Below are 14,827 nucleotides of genomic sequence, written 5' to 3'. Positions count from 1 at the left end.
CCAGGCTCCTACTGGGATCAAGCCAGGAACTTTCCTGGAGGTGTCTGTGTTCTTCTTGCCACTTCGCTAACTTCTAAAGGTCTAAGGATGGTAGTCTGTAGTTCATGTATGGTTATTCCCTGATGTTTTAAATGCCTAGGATTAACACAGCTTATAAACACACATACTATTACTGAAGGGTGTAAAGCCAAGCTAAGATTTCTGCAGCCTCTCTAACAGAGCGAACCACATATGCCGGCAGCTACAGCTAAAGGCCATCAACTGCTGAGTGATACAGGCTGCGCATCTCAAGTCCTTGATATTGCTTTAAAGTCTCCCTTGTGGCATTGTAACTTTGTCAGCCAGCATGTCAGTGGAGTCACAGTTTAGCATGGAGTCACAGTTCTTAGCATAGTGAAATCCATAGCAACCCGATACAAGGTTGTTCCAATTTGTCAGGACACCACCTACAAATCAGTAAAATCTGAAGCTGTAAAATTGAAATTAGAAAAGAAAAAATTCACTTTCACACATTTTTATGTGAAACAATCAACCACTGCACAAAACAATCAAAGGAAGTGGTATATTCTCCATTATTATTGTATTTAAGTTTAGATGCACTTCCAGAAAGTTGTACTTTGGCCACAAATAGCCAGTTTAGATGAGTAACAAAACCAGTGAAATTCTATGCCCTAATGCCACAAAGATGCCAAGTTTATACTGTTATACACCCAGAGAAACAAAATTTCTCATGTATGAGGATAATTTTCCCTATAAAATGTTTCTTGTTTCCAAAACAAGAAACCCCTCCACAAATAAGGACTGCATTTTCAAAAATCCTTTTTAGCATCTGCCTTTCAAATGTCACAAACATTCCCATATAGACACACCCCTTCCTGACTTTGTGGGACCTGGGACTGCTTGCCAACCTGTTGGAAAGAAAACCCAAATATATGGACCAGAAATGCTTGAGTAGATACTGGCACCTAATTCCCAAGGAGTACCGTGTCTTAAGTCATAACTTTTCCTTCAGTACATCATAATAGCTAGCTGAGGCTATTTCCCTACTAATATAGCTGCCATTCTTATAAGCCAAACTGCCTTTATGTTTCTGCTAGGTAACACAGCATGTCACAGCCAGGCCTCACAACCAAGCTGGGAACTGAAACTGCTCGGAGAACCTTGCTGCAGCACTTCTCTTGTGACTTCGCATGCTTCATCACCATGGACACGCACAGCTTTACAAACACCACCATTCTTCAGAGATCGCAGTCTGGCTATCAGCAAATGCTGTCCAGTAAACCAGGAAAAGCAAACCAAAAGAAGCTATTTGGAAAATCTGTGAAGACCACAGGAGCAGGAAAGGTCAGTGCTTTTTGAAAAAAAACCCACATTTTGCATAATACCAGCTTTAGCAAGGCCACACAGATTTAGTAATTTCTCTTAACATTCATACAGCTCTACAATTGCCTTCCCATGAAAACTACACAGTTACAATTAACTCAGTTCTACTACTTATCTATTGTGACACTTTCCTAGCTCTTCAAGTTTACTTCCCAAAACACAACTGTACTGATTTCTAGACAGGTTTTTATGTCTCCCTACATGCACTCTCCTTCTGATGCAGCTGCCACATTTCCAGCTTGGAACCTGTTCTGCTGTTACTATGACAGGCAATTTTAGTATATTTATTCTATGTTGCTCACCTATGTACTTGAATTTTGCATATCTTCTTTAAAAAGGGCCACCAGTTGTATTAGGATACAGCAACTTTTAGTTAAGAATGTGCATTAAAGCCATTAGACTTATCAGACCTCTCTCCAGTTCTAAAACCTTGATTGCATTGTTCCTCCTTTGAATTAGTTTAGAAATTCAGCACACAAATACTAGTCACTCCTTTATTTTCCAATTATGTCTGCAAGAATCATTAACATTGATGCATTTTCCTTCCTTTAGTATCTGTTGTGGACTTAACTGTGCCTCTTATATTGTAGGTATCTTATCAGTTTTGAAAATTAGTTGCATGTTAAAAAAACCTGAATCCCTTCGCAAAATGAATGCTTAAAAAAAAAATTAGCAAATTCTTAATGTAGGATTGTAGGCACAGTGCCCACTTACTGTTATTTCAACAATTCCCTGCCTCATTCAAATCACAACAATCATGTCTAATTACTAGACTTCCCTTTCCTATGATGTGTTATCTAATAACTCGATATATACGAAGGTGGATTTTTAAAAGCACTACATAGGGCATCAACTATTATTTCATCACCTTCACTTGGTATCTCACAAATGTTACAAAACATGTCTTCTAACTTATTTCTCAAATTCAGGAAGTATTTAGCTATACTCACCAGTTTGAACCTGTGCCACACAGGCAAGACCAACAAAAACAATATTCTGAACCTAAAGGGAAAAGTATGTATTTCAGACATGTACAGCTTTATTTTGTTGCTGCACTTCACGTTATTCAGTAATGTCTAACCTTTCTGGAAAACAATCCCTTGCATCTTACTGTGGCCAATTTTACTTGCAACTTGGTAATCATACCATTATTTGCACTACAGTGCATTTCCTCACCCTAGGCTCTTACCTAGGATGTTCTCTCACCATGGAAACCAGGCTGTACATCTAAGAAGCACACAGGTCCTACCCTCACATATACGGTACCCATTCCAGAGCTGGCTCTTGCCGCCACCTGCAGCCGCAACCTGTCAGATTGGTCAGTTACCTCACTCAGTCTTTTGCATTCCATTACATTGTTACCCTCATAATTCCCTGCAGAACAGATAGCTCTGGCGCACTACAAATCAGCTTCTATCTTTTGGCTGCTATGATGCACATACATGAGAACACGATCCAGGGCACCATTATCATCCTTTCACAGAATCACAGATGCTGAGGTTGGAAGGGACCTCTTGAGGTCATCAGGTTCAAACCTAGGCAGGGCCACCTACAGCAGGTTGTCCAGGATCATGTTCAGGCAGCCTCTGAATATCTCCAAGACATGTCAGTATCTTTATTCTTGTGCTCTGCAGTTACGTAAGTTTCCCAGGATCCAGCAGGGGTATCCCTTCCATAAATGTTCAGTTTTCAGATGTAAAACAAGTGGAGGTTTATATGTGATACTGTGTGTGTGGGGGGGTGCCTTTGCTACTGAGTTCACTTCCCTCCTTCCTCTCCCAGTTTACAGCTCTTTATCAGATTACACAACTCCTAAGTGGATACATAATGCTGGGGAGGAGGGAAGGCAGGATAACTGGAAAAGGGTAACTGCCTGTGTGCATTAACACTAGCCTCCATTCAGCACTCGTGAGACCACACCTGCAGTGTGTTGAGTTCTGGCCTCTCCAGTACAAGAGAGACATGTAGCTACTGGAGAAAGTCCAACAAAGGGCCATGAAGATGATGAAGGGACTGGAGCATTTCTCATCTAAGGAAAGGCTGAGGGAGCTGGGACTGTTTAGCCTCGAGAAGAAAAGGCAAGGAGGGATCTTACTCATGTATATCAATACCTGAAGGGAAGGTGCAAAAAGGACAAAGCCAGGCTCTTTTCATAGGATCAGAGTAATTTAGCTTGGAAAAGACCTTAAAGATCATCAAGTCCAACTGATAACCTAGCACTGCATAGTCCACCATTAAACCATGTCCCTAAGCACCTCATTTACATGTCTTTTAAATACCTCCTGGGATGGTGACTTAACCACTTTCCTGGGCAGCCTGTTCCAGTGCTTGACAACCCTTTCAGTGAAGAAATTTTTCCTAACATCCAATCTAACCCCATCCTGGCACAACTTGAGGCCATTTCCTTTTGCCTTATTGCTTGTTACTTGGGAAAAGAGACCTACACCCACCTCGCTACAGCCTCCCTGCGGGTAGCAATAATGTCTCCCTTGAGCCACCTTTTCTCCATACTAAACAAACCCAGTTCGCTCATAAGACTTGTGCTTCAGACCCTTACCCAGCTTTGTCACCCATCTCTGGATGTGCTCCAGCACCTCAATGTCTGACTTGTAGTGTGGGGACCAAAACTGAACACAGGATTTGAGGTGTGGCCTCACCAGTGTCGAGTACAGGGGAACTATCACTTCCCTAGTCCTGCTGCCCATGCTATTTCTGATACAAGCAGGATGGTTCTGGGCACACTGCTGGCTGTTGACCAAAACCCCCAGGTCCTTTTCCACCATCCAGCTTCCCAGCCACTCTTCTCGCAGCCTGTAGCACTCCCTGGGGCTGCTGTGACCCACGAGCAGGACTCGGCATTTAGCCCGGTTGAACCTCATACAGCTGGCCTCAACCCATCGGTCCGACCTGCCCAGATCCTTCTGTAGAGGCTTCCTGCCCTCCAGCATATCAGTGCTCCCACCCAGCTTGGTGTCATCTGCAAACTGCCTGAGGGTGCACTCGATCCCCTTGTCCAGATCATCGATAAAAGATACTGAACAGAACCGGCCCCAGCACGGAGCCCTGGGGAATGCCACGTGTGACCAGCCGCCAGCGGGATGTCACTCCATTCCCCACCACCTTTGGGCCTGGCCACCCACCAGCTTCCAACCCAGTGCAGAGCACACCTGGCCCAGCCACGAGCAGCCAGTTTCTCCAGGAGATGCTGTGGGAGATGGTGTCAAAGGCTCTACTGAAGTCTAGGTGGACAACATCCACAGCCTTTCCCTCATCCACTAAGCGGGTCACCTTGTCATAGAGGGAGATGAGGTCAGTCAAGCAGGCCCTGCCTTTCATAACCCCATGCTGGCTGGGCCTGGTCCCCTGGTTGTTCTGTACATGATGCGTGATGGCCCTCAAGATGATCTGCTCCATAGCCTTCCCCAGCACCAAGGTCAGCCTGACGTCTGCTGTTCCCCAGATCCTCCTTCCGGCCCTTTTTGTAGATGGGTGTCACATTGGCAAATGTCCAGAAACAGACAACTGAGACCTCGCTGCTTAGCCAAGACTGCTGATAAATCATGGAAAGTGGCCCAGTGATCACTTGCACCAGCTCCCTCAGTACCCTCGGGTGGATCCCACCCAGCTCCCTAAACCTGTGTGTCTAAGTGGTATGGCAGGTCACTGACTGTTGCCCCTTGGATTGTGGGGGCTTCATCCTGCTCCCTGTCCCTGTCTTCCAGCTCAGGGGGCTGGGTACCTGGAGAAGAAATGGTCTATACTGATATAAGAATTATTTACTTTAAAAAAGGAAAAAAAGAGGGAAACAAAAAATAGTAAATATCTATAGTGAAAATCAAGAACGAATTTGAAAACCAGAGGATGTTAGTTAAATCCTTAAAAACAGTTAAAAAAACATAGCCTTGGAAGATGGAAGAGACACCATAAATACTTCAAGCTGGGGCACAAAATAAGCTGAAGGAGAACAAAAACAGTTAATGAGACTAAACATAAAATTACTGGAACTATGTGTGAACTATCTTAACATACTAAAAGATCCACTCTAGAGCAAAGACAGCCCCCTACTAACAAAATCCCTCCCCACAGAACAAAAAAAGAAGACTGCACCTTTAAATGGAGATGAGACTTGTAAGAACAAATGAGAATTAAGAGTGACTAAACGCAATTGTAAACAATCTTTCAAAGCATATAAAAAGTTCTGCTCTGTGTTGGGTGTGTTAGCTTTGCGGATCACCATGTAACACCCACCTCTGCGCAGACATGCAATAAGCAAATTCTCAGCTGTGTGTGGATGGGCTCTTGCACACTGGGTGATGAGCCCAGATTTGGGATAACATTACTATTAAAGACTGAGGCAAAGAAGGCATTAAGTACCTCAGCCTTTTCCCCAGCCTTTGTCACTATGTTCCCCCCCTACATCCAATAAAGGATGGAGATTCTCCTTGGTCCTCCTGTTGTTGCTAATGTATTTATAGAAACATTTTTTACCCTCTTTTACGGCAGTAGCCAGATTAAGTTCTAGCTGGGCTTTGGCCCTTCTAATTTTCTCCCGGCATAACCTCACGACATTCCTGTAGCCTTCCTGAGTCGCCCGCCCCTTCTTCAAAAGGTTACAAACTTTCCTGAGTTCCAGTCAAAGCTCGCTCTTCAGCCAGGCCGCTTTTCTTCCCCACCGGTTCATCTTTTGGCACATGGGGATGGCCTGCTCCTGCACCTTTAAAGGTTTCCTGCTTGAAGAATGTCCAGCCTTTGCGGACTCTGCCCTTCAGGACTGCCTCCTAAGGGACTCTTGTCAACCAGTCTCCTAAACAGGCCAGACCCCCCTTCCTGACTTCTCCAAGAATCGAAAACTATCACTTCATGATTGCTATGCCCCTGACAGCCCCCAGCCATCACATCACCCACAAGTCCCTCTCTGTTCTCAAACAACAGATCGAGCGGGTCACCTTCCCTAGTTAGCTCGCTCACCAGCTGTGTCAGGAAGGTCTCTTCCACACACTCCATGAATCTCCTAGACTGTTTCCTCTCTGCTATATTGTATTTCCAGCAGATATCTGGTAGGTTGAAGTCCCCCGTGAGAACAAGGGCTAGCAATTGTGAGACTCCTCCCAGCTTCTTATAGAGTATTTCATCTGCCTCTTCATCCTTGTTGCATGGTCTATAACAGACTCCCACCATGATAACTTCCTTGTTGGCCTTTCCCCTGATTCTTACCCATAAATGCTCAACCCTATTGTCACTATCATTAAGCTCTAGACAGTCAAATACTCCCTGACATTCAGGGCTACCCCACCACCCCTCCTTCCTTGCCTTCTGAGGAGTTTACAGCCATCCATTGCAGCACTCCAGTTGTGCGAGTCATCCCACCATCTTCCCATGAGGGCAACTACTTCAGTTTTCTTGCTGCACAATGGCTTACAGCTCCTCCTGTTTGTTGCCTATGCTGTGTGCACTCATGAAGATGCACTTCAGCTGGGCTGTTAATCCTGCCTTTTTGCAGGGAGAAGCCCTAATTCCTAATTCCTACATGACCATTCTCAGGCATTTCCATGGTTTCTAACACACCAACAAGCCTTGTGTCTTCACTGTCACACAGATCTCATTTCCCTACTTCTACTGAGACGGCAGACTGAGGGACCTTGCTAGCATACTGTCCCTCAAACATTGGTGCACAGCCACCAGGCTTATCTCTAGTGAACCTAGTTTTATCCCTTTTCCCCTTCAAATCTAGGTTAAAGCTTTTTCAATGAGCCCTAACGCCTGAGCAAAGATCCTTTTCTGCCTTTGGACTGGTGTACCCCACCTGTTGCCAGCCGGCCTGGTGTCATGTAAACTGACCCATGATCAAAAACCCCCACATTCTGCCAGTGACACCAGGCTTGGAGCCATGTATTGATCTGCTGGCTCTTCCTGTCTCTTCCCTCATCATTCCCTGCAACTGGAAGGGCAGAGGAGAGTTCAGTGGTGCCCAGTGACAGGACCAAAGGCAATGGGCACAAAGTGAAACACAGGAGGTTACACTTGAACATGAGGAAATGTTTTTTTACTTGAGGGTCATTGAGCACTGGAACAAGTTGCCCAGAAACATTGCAGAATTTCCTTCCTTGGAGATACTTAAAAGCTGTCTGGACATGACCCTGGGCAGCCTGCTCTAGGTAGCCCTGCTTGAGCAGAGGGATTGGACCAGATGACCTCCAGAAGTTCCTTCCAGCCTCGCCCATTCTGTGATTCTGTGAACTTAACACTAGACAGACATGGTCTTGCTTGCCCTTATACTATAACATTACAGCTAGCTTTGCAAACAGTTCTTCCGTACTGGTATTAAAAAGTTCTACCAAGCACTTCTGAAGTTGTAAAGGAAGCAGCAGGCCACAAGAATGAGGTCAACACTGCAAACGTTGGCAAGAAGCCAGTTCCTGAGAGTTTATAACTCTATGGTGAGCCAGCAAAAGGGTAATATGATCCCTACCCTGCAAAAGTGCAGGCTTGGCTGAAACTTTTGCCTAAGTCTTGATTTCCTTGGTAGGTCTACAAAACCCAGAGGAACTGGAGGGAAAGCTATCATCCATAATATGTATGAATGCTCTAATAGTCACTGAGGATGTACCTCTTAGGAGCAAGAATGTTGGTCTGTACTTCGTGTAGGGTGCCAGGATTCTGGAAAATTCAGGTGTAATATGCTTGGGTAGTATTCAAGGGTGCTTTTCTTAGCCTCCATCAAACCACTGTTTAATGAAGGACAGAATGGATTGGGCCAAAGTCTGGGCACACACTGTTACCTCAGGAGACAGAAGGAGCATGCCAGGTGAAGCAGTCTCATCAGCCCTCATTCACTAAAGAGCTACGATCCCATCTTCTACCACTACTGTATTGGTTTGGCCCATTTTGTAAAGCATGGATAAATTGAAGTGAATCCTCTACGACCAGCTTTCTATCCAGGTCTCTACCCATGGAGCTTGGCCTTGCTGATCTTAAAGGTCTTTTCCAACATAAATAATTCCATGATTCTATGAATATCAGAGGCCTCAACACAGATCAAGTGACTGAGGGAGGATGTAGCTCTCCACGTCTCATGATGTTGGGAGTATCTGGTGCCTCTCACTCTTGCTGTGGCTGGGGCAGGGGGAGATGGTCTCCTTGCCACCAGGAGGTGTGCAGTTGTGTGGGATCTTTGTTGCCAAAAGACCTGAGGGAGGTCAGCTGACTGCAGCATCAGAGATAACAAGAGATTGACTGGATCTTCTGAGACCCTGTGTTACAGATTTGTTATTAGAATTAATTAACCACATTTGATTTTATAGAAAAACATTTGATTTTATAGTTATTTTAATAGGAATATAGAGTTATAAGAAATATTTTAATGAAATTTGTATTTGTACAGCAACAGCTGCTATGAAATCTTCTGTATAACCCCGTACCAAGGCCAAAGGAATTGGTCAGAATCACCTAGTAGGAACGTTTAGAACTTAGATAACAGACTTAAGATTCAAGATGATTGTTTATATGTAACCTAGGAGAATGTACTAAAATGTCAAAATGTAGAATTAATGGGAACCGGGGAGAGTCGAGTGAAGTAACTCGTAGTTACCTGCCAAGAAACAGTTACCTTACGTAAAAGGTAATTCCGGCAGGGGGAGATCACGACCACTGACTCATGTACCACCTACCCGAATAATACCCCAGACCCATTTCCAGACCTTTCTAACCTTTACTGCACAGAATCGGATATGGGAGGAGAGTATGTTAAGGATTTTCGGGAAATACTATGTTTATGCATGAATATTTAATGAATATGTATGAATGAGTTCTATATAAGGTATATGATTTTGAAACTTCATGTGCGTTGATCGTGAGAGGACTCACGCACCTGGCCGTTAATAAAGAAGTGTCTGCTTATCTATATCACATTGGTGGTTATTCTGAGATTTCGGTAACACCTGCAGCTTCAAGAGGCCAAATCCCCAGCTGTACTGAGTCTGAGCTTCTGGGGTGGGAAATGGAGACTTCCATGATGACAAGGCAGGAATTCTGTCTTCCAGCAGCAGGAGGCAGGTGCCTGCCCCACCTGCAGTTCTGCAATTACAGAACTGGTTGAGTGCTCTGGAAGCAGACAAAGCTCTAGGAATTCTCCTGCGAAGGACCTGAGCTGGCTGAGCCTGAGCCGCACAGCAGCACCAAGAGGAAGCAGCAAGAGATTATATTGGGAAGAGGCTCCCACCTGCTGTGGACAGAGGCCTCATCTGTCTATCTGACCTGCTGTCTAGGGAGGTTCTCTGCTCTTTGGGAGCTCAGTTCCAGGATATAGTGGAGAAGCTATCTACCTTTCAAACTATAACACCCTGCTGCTCTTCCACGTGGGCAAAAATAATATTGTCAGGGGAGACCTGGAGCCTATCAAACAAGAGTACATGGTTCCAGGGGCAAGAGGATGGGTGGGGTGGGGACAAGTGATTTTTTCCTCTGTCTTGCTGGTGAGGAAGGGCTTGAGAGGAACTGGACTGTGGAACAACATCTGTTTGTGCAGCTGGTGTCAAGAATAGGGGAATGTCTTCTATGATCCTAGGATCCTCTTTGAAGATCAAGAACTGATAGGAAGAGACAGGATATACAATACAAAGTGGGCAAAAGCATCTTTGCCAACAGACTGGTGGCAGTCTGTTCTCCTCTGATGAGAACTTTAGGAACAAAGCAGGAAAGATGATGAACAAACAACAATCAAATGAGGAAGTTGTGGACTAAGTCTGCATGCAAAATGTGCAGGGTGAACTGGACAGGAGAGACCTTGTAGTCAACAATTCAGTGCTGAAGGGGGACCACCTCAATCATAAGGACATAAATAAAGGAGTACTTACAGGACAGTGTGATGGAGAAAGCTCTCTCACCTTTTTTAGGTGAAGTGCCTGTACATTGCTGCACAGAGCATGGGGAACAAATGAGAAATTAAAGAGCATGTGTGCATCTGTTGTAAATCTCATTGAGATTTGGTGAGAGACACATGGTGGGTTAGCTTACAAGACCAGAGTGCTGTTATGGATGGATGGATACAGGCTCCAAGAGGGGGAAATGCCTTTATGTGAGAGAGCAGAAGGAATGCATGGAGCTCTGGCCTTGGACAGGTGATGAGTCAGTTGAGAGTTTATGGGTTAGGATTAGAAGGCAGGCCAATGTGGGTAATCTTGTGATGGGTGTCTGGCACAGACTGCCTGATTAGGAGGAAGCAGAGAGTGTGCTGATGAACTGGAGTACACTGATGATAAATTCCTGGCACAGGTGATCAATGAGCTGACAAGGAGAGGCACTCTCCTGGACCTGATACTTACAACAAGGAAATACTAGTTGTGGATGTGAAAGCTGGGGATAGCCTTGGCTGCAGTAACCACAAGATGATGGAGTTCAGGATCTTGAGAAAAGGGAACAATGTAAATATTAGGATCACAATCCTGGACTTCAGCAGAGTTGAGTTTGAGCTATTCAGGGATCTTCTTGGAAGAATCTTATGGGAGATGGTCCTGGAGAGGAGTCCAGTAGAGCTGTATAGTTTTCAAGGAGCACCTCCTCCCATCTCAAGAATGGTCCATCCCAATAAGCAGGAAATCAAACAAGAGTTGCAGAAGGCCTACACCAAAGACCAAGATGCTCCTTACAAAACTCAAATGTAAAAATGAAGCATCCAAGAGGTGGAAGCAGGATCACACAGCCCAGGAGGAACACAACGACACTGTCCAAATGCGCAGGAACGGTGTTAAGAAAGCCAAAGCCCACCTGGAACTGAATAGGCAAGGGATGTGAATGGCAACAAGAAGGGCTTCTGCAGGTGTATGAGCAGCAAAAAGACAACTAGGGAAAGATGACCTCTTAGCTGAAAGGGGCAGGGGAACTAGCAACAAAGGATGCCAAAAAGGCTGAGTTACTCAGTGCATTCTTTGCATTAGTTTTTACTGGTAAGACTGACCTCCCAGAATCCCAGGTCCTCAAGGCCAAGGAGAAAGTCTGGAGCAAGGAAGACTTACCCTCAATGAAGGAGAATCAGGTTAGAGAACATTTAAACAAAATGTACATACAGAATTCTATTGGGCCTGACAAGTTGAACAGGATGAAAGAGAAAACCTTTTTACTGTGAGGGCCGTCAAACACTCAGAAGGAACAGGTTTGCCCAGGGAAGCTGTGGAGTCTCCACCTGACTGGACACAGTCTTAAGCAACCTGCTCTGTTTAAACCTGCTTTGAGCAAGGGGCTGGACTAGATAATCTTGTGAGATCCCTTCCAACCTCACCTGAAAGTTAAGGTGGTGGTTCTGTGAATCAGTCCTATCAGTGGTGAACAAGTAACACAGACTCAGTGGGATGCATCAGACCAGAATTCTTAGGTGCATGGTGTGGTGTCTATCTGTACACAATGCAGATGACCAGAAGCAGGATGCATGCTAGAAAGCCACTTCCAGTCAAGGACAAACAAAAGAATGTGCCATAGTACTTACACTGCAAAACACTCCTGCTATCTGCCAGTAAGGACGTGATCTGCCCACCCAAAAAGTCCCTGAAACCTTGAGAATGTAAAAATAAAGCAAGGTCATTGTATTTGACCTGCACTGCTTTTTCACATACCTACCACAGGCACTAAATACATGGTCTACTGCAGAAACACAAATACATTGTCTATGATAATATTGTGCCTTGCAATCATTTGTCCAGTATAAATAGGAAATGACACTGGCAGAAAGAGAAGCCTCTCAATCTGCCTTAATTAAACTATCCTTATTTAAACTGAGAAGACTGTTATCTTCTCAGCAAGAGAGGACCCACAACTCCTAACAGCACAGAAAACCAAGGCATCAGCTTGGACACAAATGTACTCTGACAGAGCCATAACATCTTTCTCATAATAGGGTAAAACATTTGGCCAAAACACCAAAGCAAATTTCAGGTTACTCACCTATAACAAAACCAAAATAGCACACAGGTAGAGCAGGCCAGATGAATAATCTTCAAATTAATAATCCAGCAGAGTCTCAACAGATGCTGAATTGATGTTCAGCCCACAATGTTCTGTACCTCCCTCCCACCCACTGTCCCTGCAGGGAAGAATCCAGTCCTAGGCAACTGGGAAGATCGGATCTGCATGACATATTAAACATTCCATTGAAATAAATGGCCCACATTCTGTGGCTGGGAGGATGTTTCTTCAGCCATTATCCCCCTTATGGTCATTCTTTCACTCTCTCTGTATTCATAATTAGTTACCTGTGTCTTATCTCAAATTACATTATAGTTCAGATGATGTCCAAGAAGATACCACTTTACTTACCTCAGGCAGTGGAAGGATAAGAATGTGGTCACTCTTGACTGACATTGAAGCCCTAGGTTAAAACTGGCTGTAAAATTTCATTTTCTGCCCTCATTTAGTAACACAATACTGACTGAACTTTCTAAATCCAGGAAAAGGATGCAGCTGTCTCTTCAAAGACAAATAAAAGAATCTTAGTCTGATGGAGAAACAGGGCTTAATCCGTACTACTGTCCATAACATTTTCTACCGGTAGCTTCCAGTCCAGCACGATGACTTAGCCAGCACGATGACTTAGCAGTTATATTTTAGAATTTGCAAGTTTCAGGCATGGCTCTATTAGCACTTCAGTACATACTTGCTGCTGAAGTTTTATGGACAAGATCTACTGCCTATGGAAAGACAGTACACAATGTACGGCCATAATAACTCACTAGTAGAATTTGACTTTGTACTCCAAATTACAAAAGTAACACATTATACAATCAAAAAGAAATCTTAAAAATATATGTATTTTTAGATTAGCAGAACTACTTCTCAGTTAACTAGGAATGTAAAAATGGAAATACACATATGTGCATGTGTGCTTCAACTCAAGACATAGGCCAGACATTAAAAAATTTAGGTTGAACATTTTACCTGCCAGAATAACTAGCTGAAAACATAAGAGAGCATGACTGGGGAAAAAAGCAACGGTCATATATGTGGCATAAATGCTTGTTTAGAATTTGTAATTTTTCGTTCTGTTACAGTTTGCCAGAGTTTGATACCCCCAGTATGAAATATGGCATCCAAGACAAAGCAGATGAAACAGGACACCACGCTGGGAGACTTTTCCCGTGCTGGGAAAAGTAAGCAAGGAGTAAGAACCAAGAATGGAGATATGACATCCAGTGACATGGAAATACTTGTCAAAGAGAGAAAACTCTACTTGCAGAAGGAACACAAGATTCTCACTGAACATATGAACACATACACAGGAAGACTGGACCACTTTCTGCAGGAAAATAAATTCCTAGAAAAGGAAGTCCAACGGAATCAGGAAGAGAACAAGGCTTACCTCTCTTACATAAGAAAACACAACCAGAAGTGCCAGAATCTGATAATAACACTAAATGACCAGAATCACACTGATTTGTCTCAAGTCCGGATGCAGAAGGAAAAACTAATCTCACAGTATACAGAAAAAGAGAAGGAGGTAAGGAGCTCTCTGATGAATATAGAGACAAAGTACTCTCTTATGATCAAGGAGATTGAAGACCTGCAGCCTGTCAAAGGTCCATCTGTTTTTCTGGAACAGCAGGAAAAGATTAAAGAGCTGGAGAAGGAACTGTTGGTCACAAAGATACAGCATTCAGAGGAAATGCACAAAATCAAGAGCAGATTTCTGCAGGCCAAGGCTGAATGTGAGACAGACTTTCATCAGAAGATCCAGGTTCTCACAAAGGCAGCAGAAGAAGCAGCAATACAATCTCTGATTCAGCATATCAAACAAGCAAAAGCAGAGAATCGGCATCTGCGCCAGGAATTGCTCAGACTCATCCGATACTCAAAAATCCTTAAAGAAACCGAAGTTCAACTGAGAGTGCAGCACCAGCAGCTTCTTTGGGAGAACCAGTACACTCAGCACATGGCACACATGTGCCACTTGTTACACCAGCATGAGGCACACAATGCAAATGCCAAAACCTACGGCTCTCACAGCCTGTTCAGATGCGTCCATCAACCTAAAAAATAAAAAAACCCACTACTCCACTCCTCACTCGTGCCAATGTGTCAGTAGACATAGCTGGACTGTCAGCTGTTGCCACTATAAGTTAGGTAACAGAGTATACAGAAGTAAATGTTCTGTGGGTGGAAATTCGTATAGATCATGCTCAGCGTGCAATCCAGACAATAGATCTTAAAAGTAACCTCAGCTTTAACTTTCATGCCAACCGTATCAAGACATTTGAAACTGCAATCCCTTCATGTCCCAAAATAAACAATGAAATTTTCTCTTTGAGATCAGACTTTGATGTTTTATTAATCACTAATTTTCCATGGGAAAATTCTAGTATTTTTTATATTTAAATAAATATATAAAGGCAATCTGTATGTTACTTTTCACTGCAAATGACATCTGATACCATAGTATGAACCAATGTAGGCCAGCTCTTAC

General features: G+C 43.9%; 1 protein-coding gene across 1 annotated transcript; it reads left to right on the top strand.

Moving 5' to 3' along the window:
• Positions 1-1,226: 1,226 nt before the first annotated feature.
• CCDC166 (coiled-coil domain containing 166) lies at positions 1,227-14,627 on the top strand. The gene is made up of 2 exons (XM_005235202.3): positions 1,227-1,344; positions 13,419-14,627. The coding sequence occupies exon 2, from the start codon at positions 13,451-13,453 to the stop codon at positions 14,402-14,404; it is 954 nt and encodes a 317-aa protein (XP_005235259.1). The 5' UTR covers positions 1,227-1,344; positions 13,419-13,450; the 3' UTR covers positions 14,405-14,627.
• Positions 14,628-14,827: the final 200 nt, after the last annotated feature.

Source organism: Falco peregrinus, chromosome 3 (genome assembly GCF_023634155.1).
Source record: "Falco peregrinus isolate bFalPer1 chromosome 3, bFalPer1.pri, whole genome shotgun sequence".
Classification (NCBI taxonomy): Eukaryota; Metazoa; Chordata; class Aves; order Falconiformes; family Falconidae; genus Falco; species Falco peregrinus.
The sequence above is the reverse complement of the archived record's forward strand: the minus strand, read 5'-3'. Positions and strand labels throughout refer to the sequence as shown.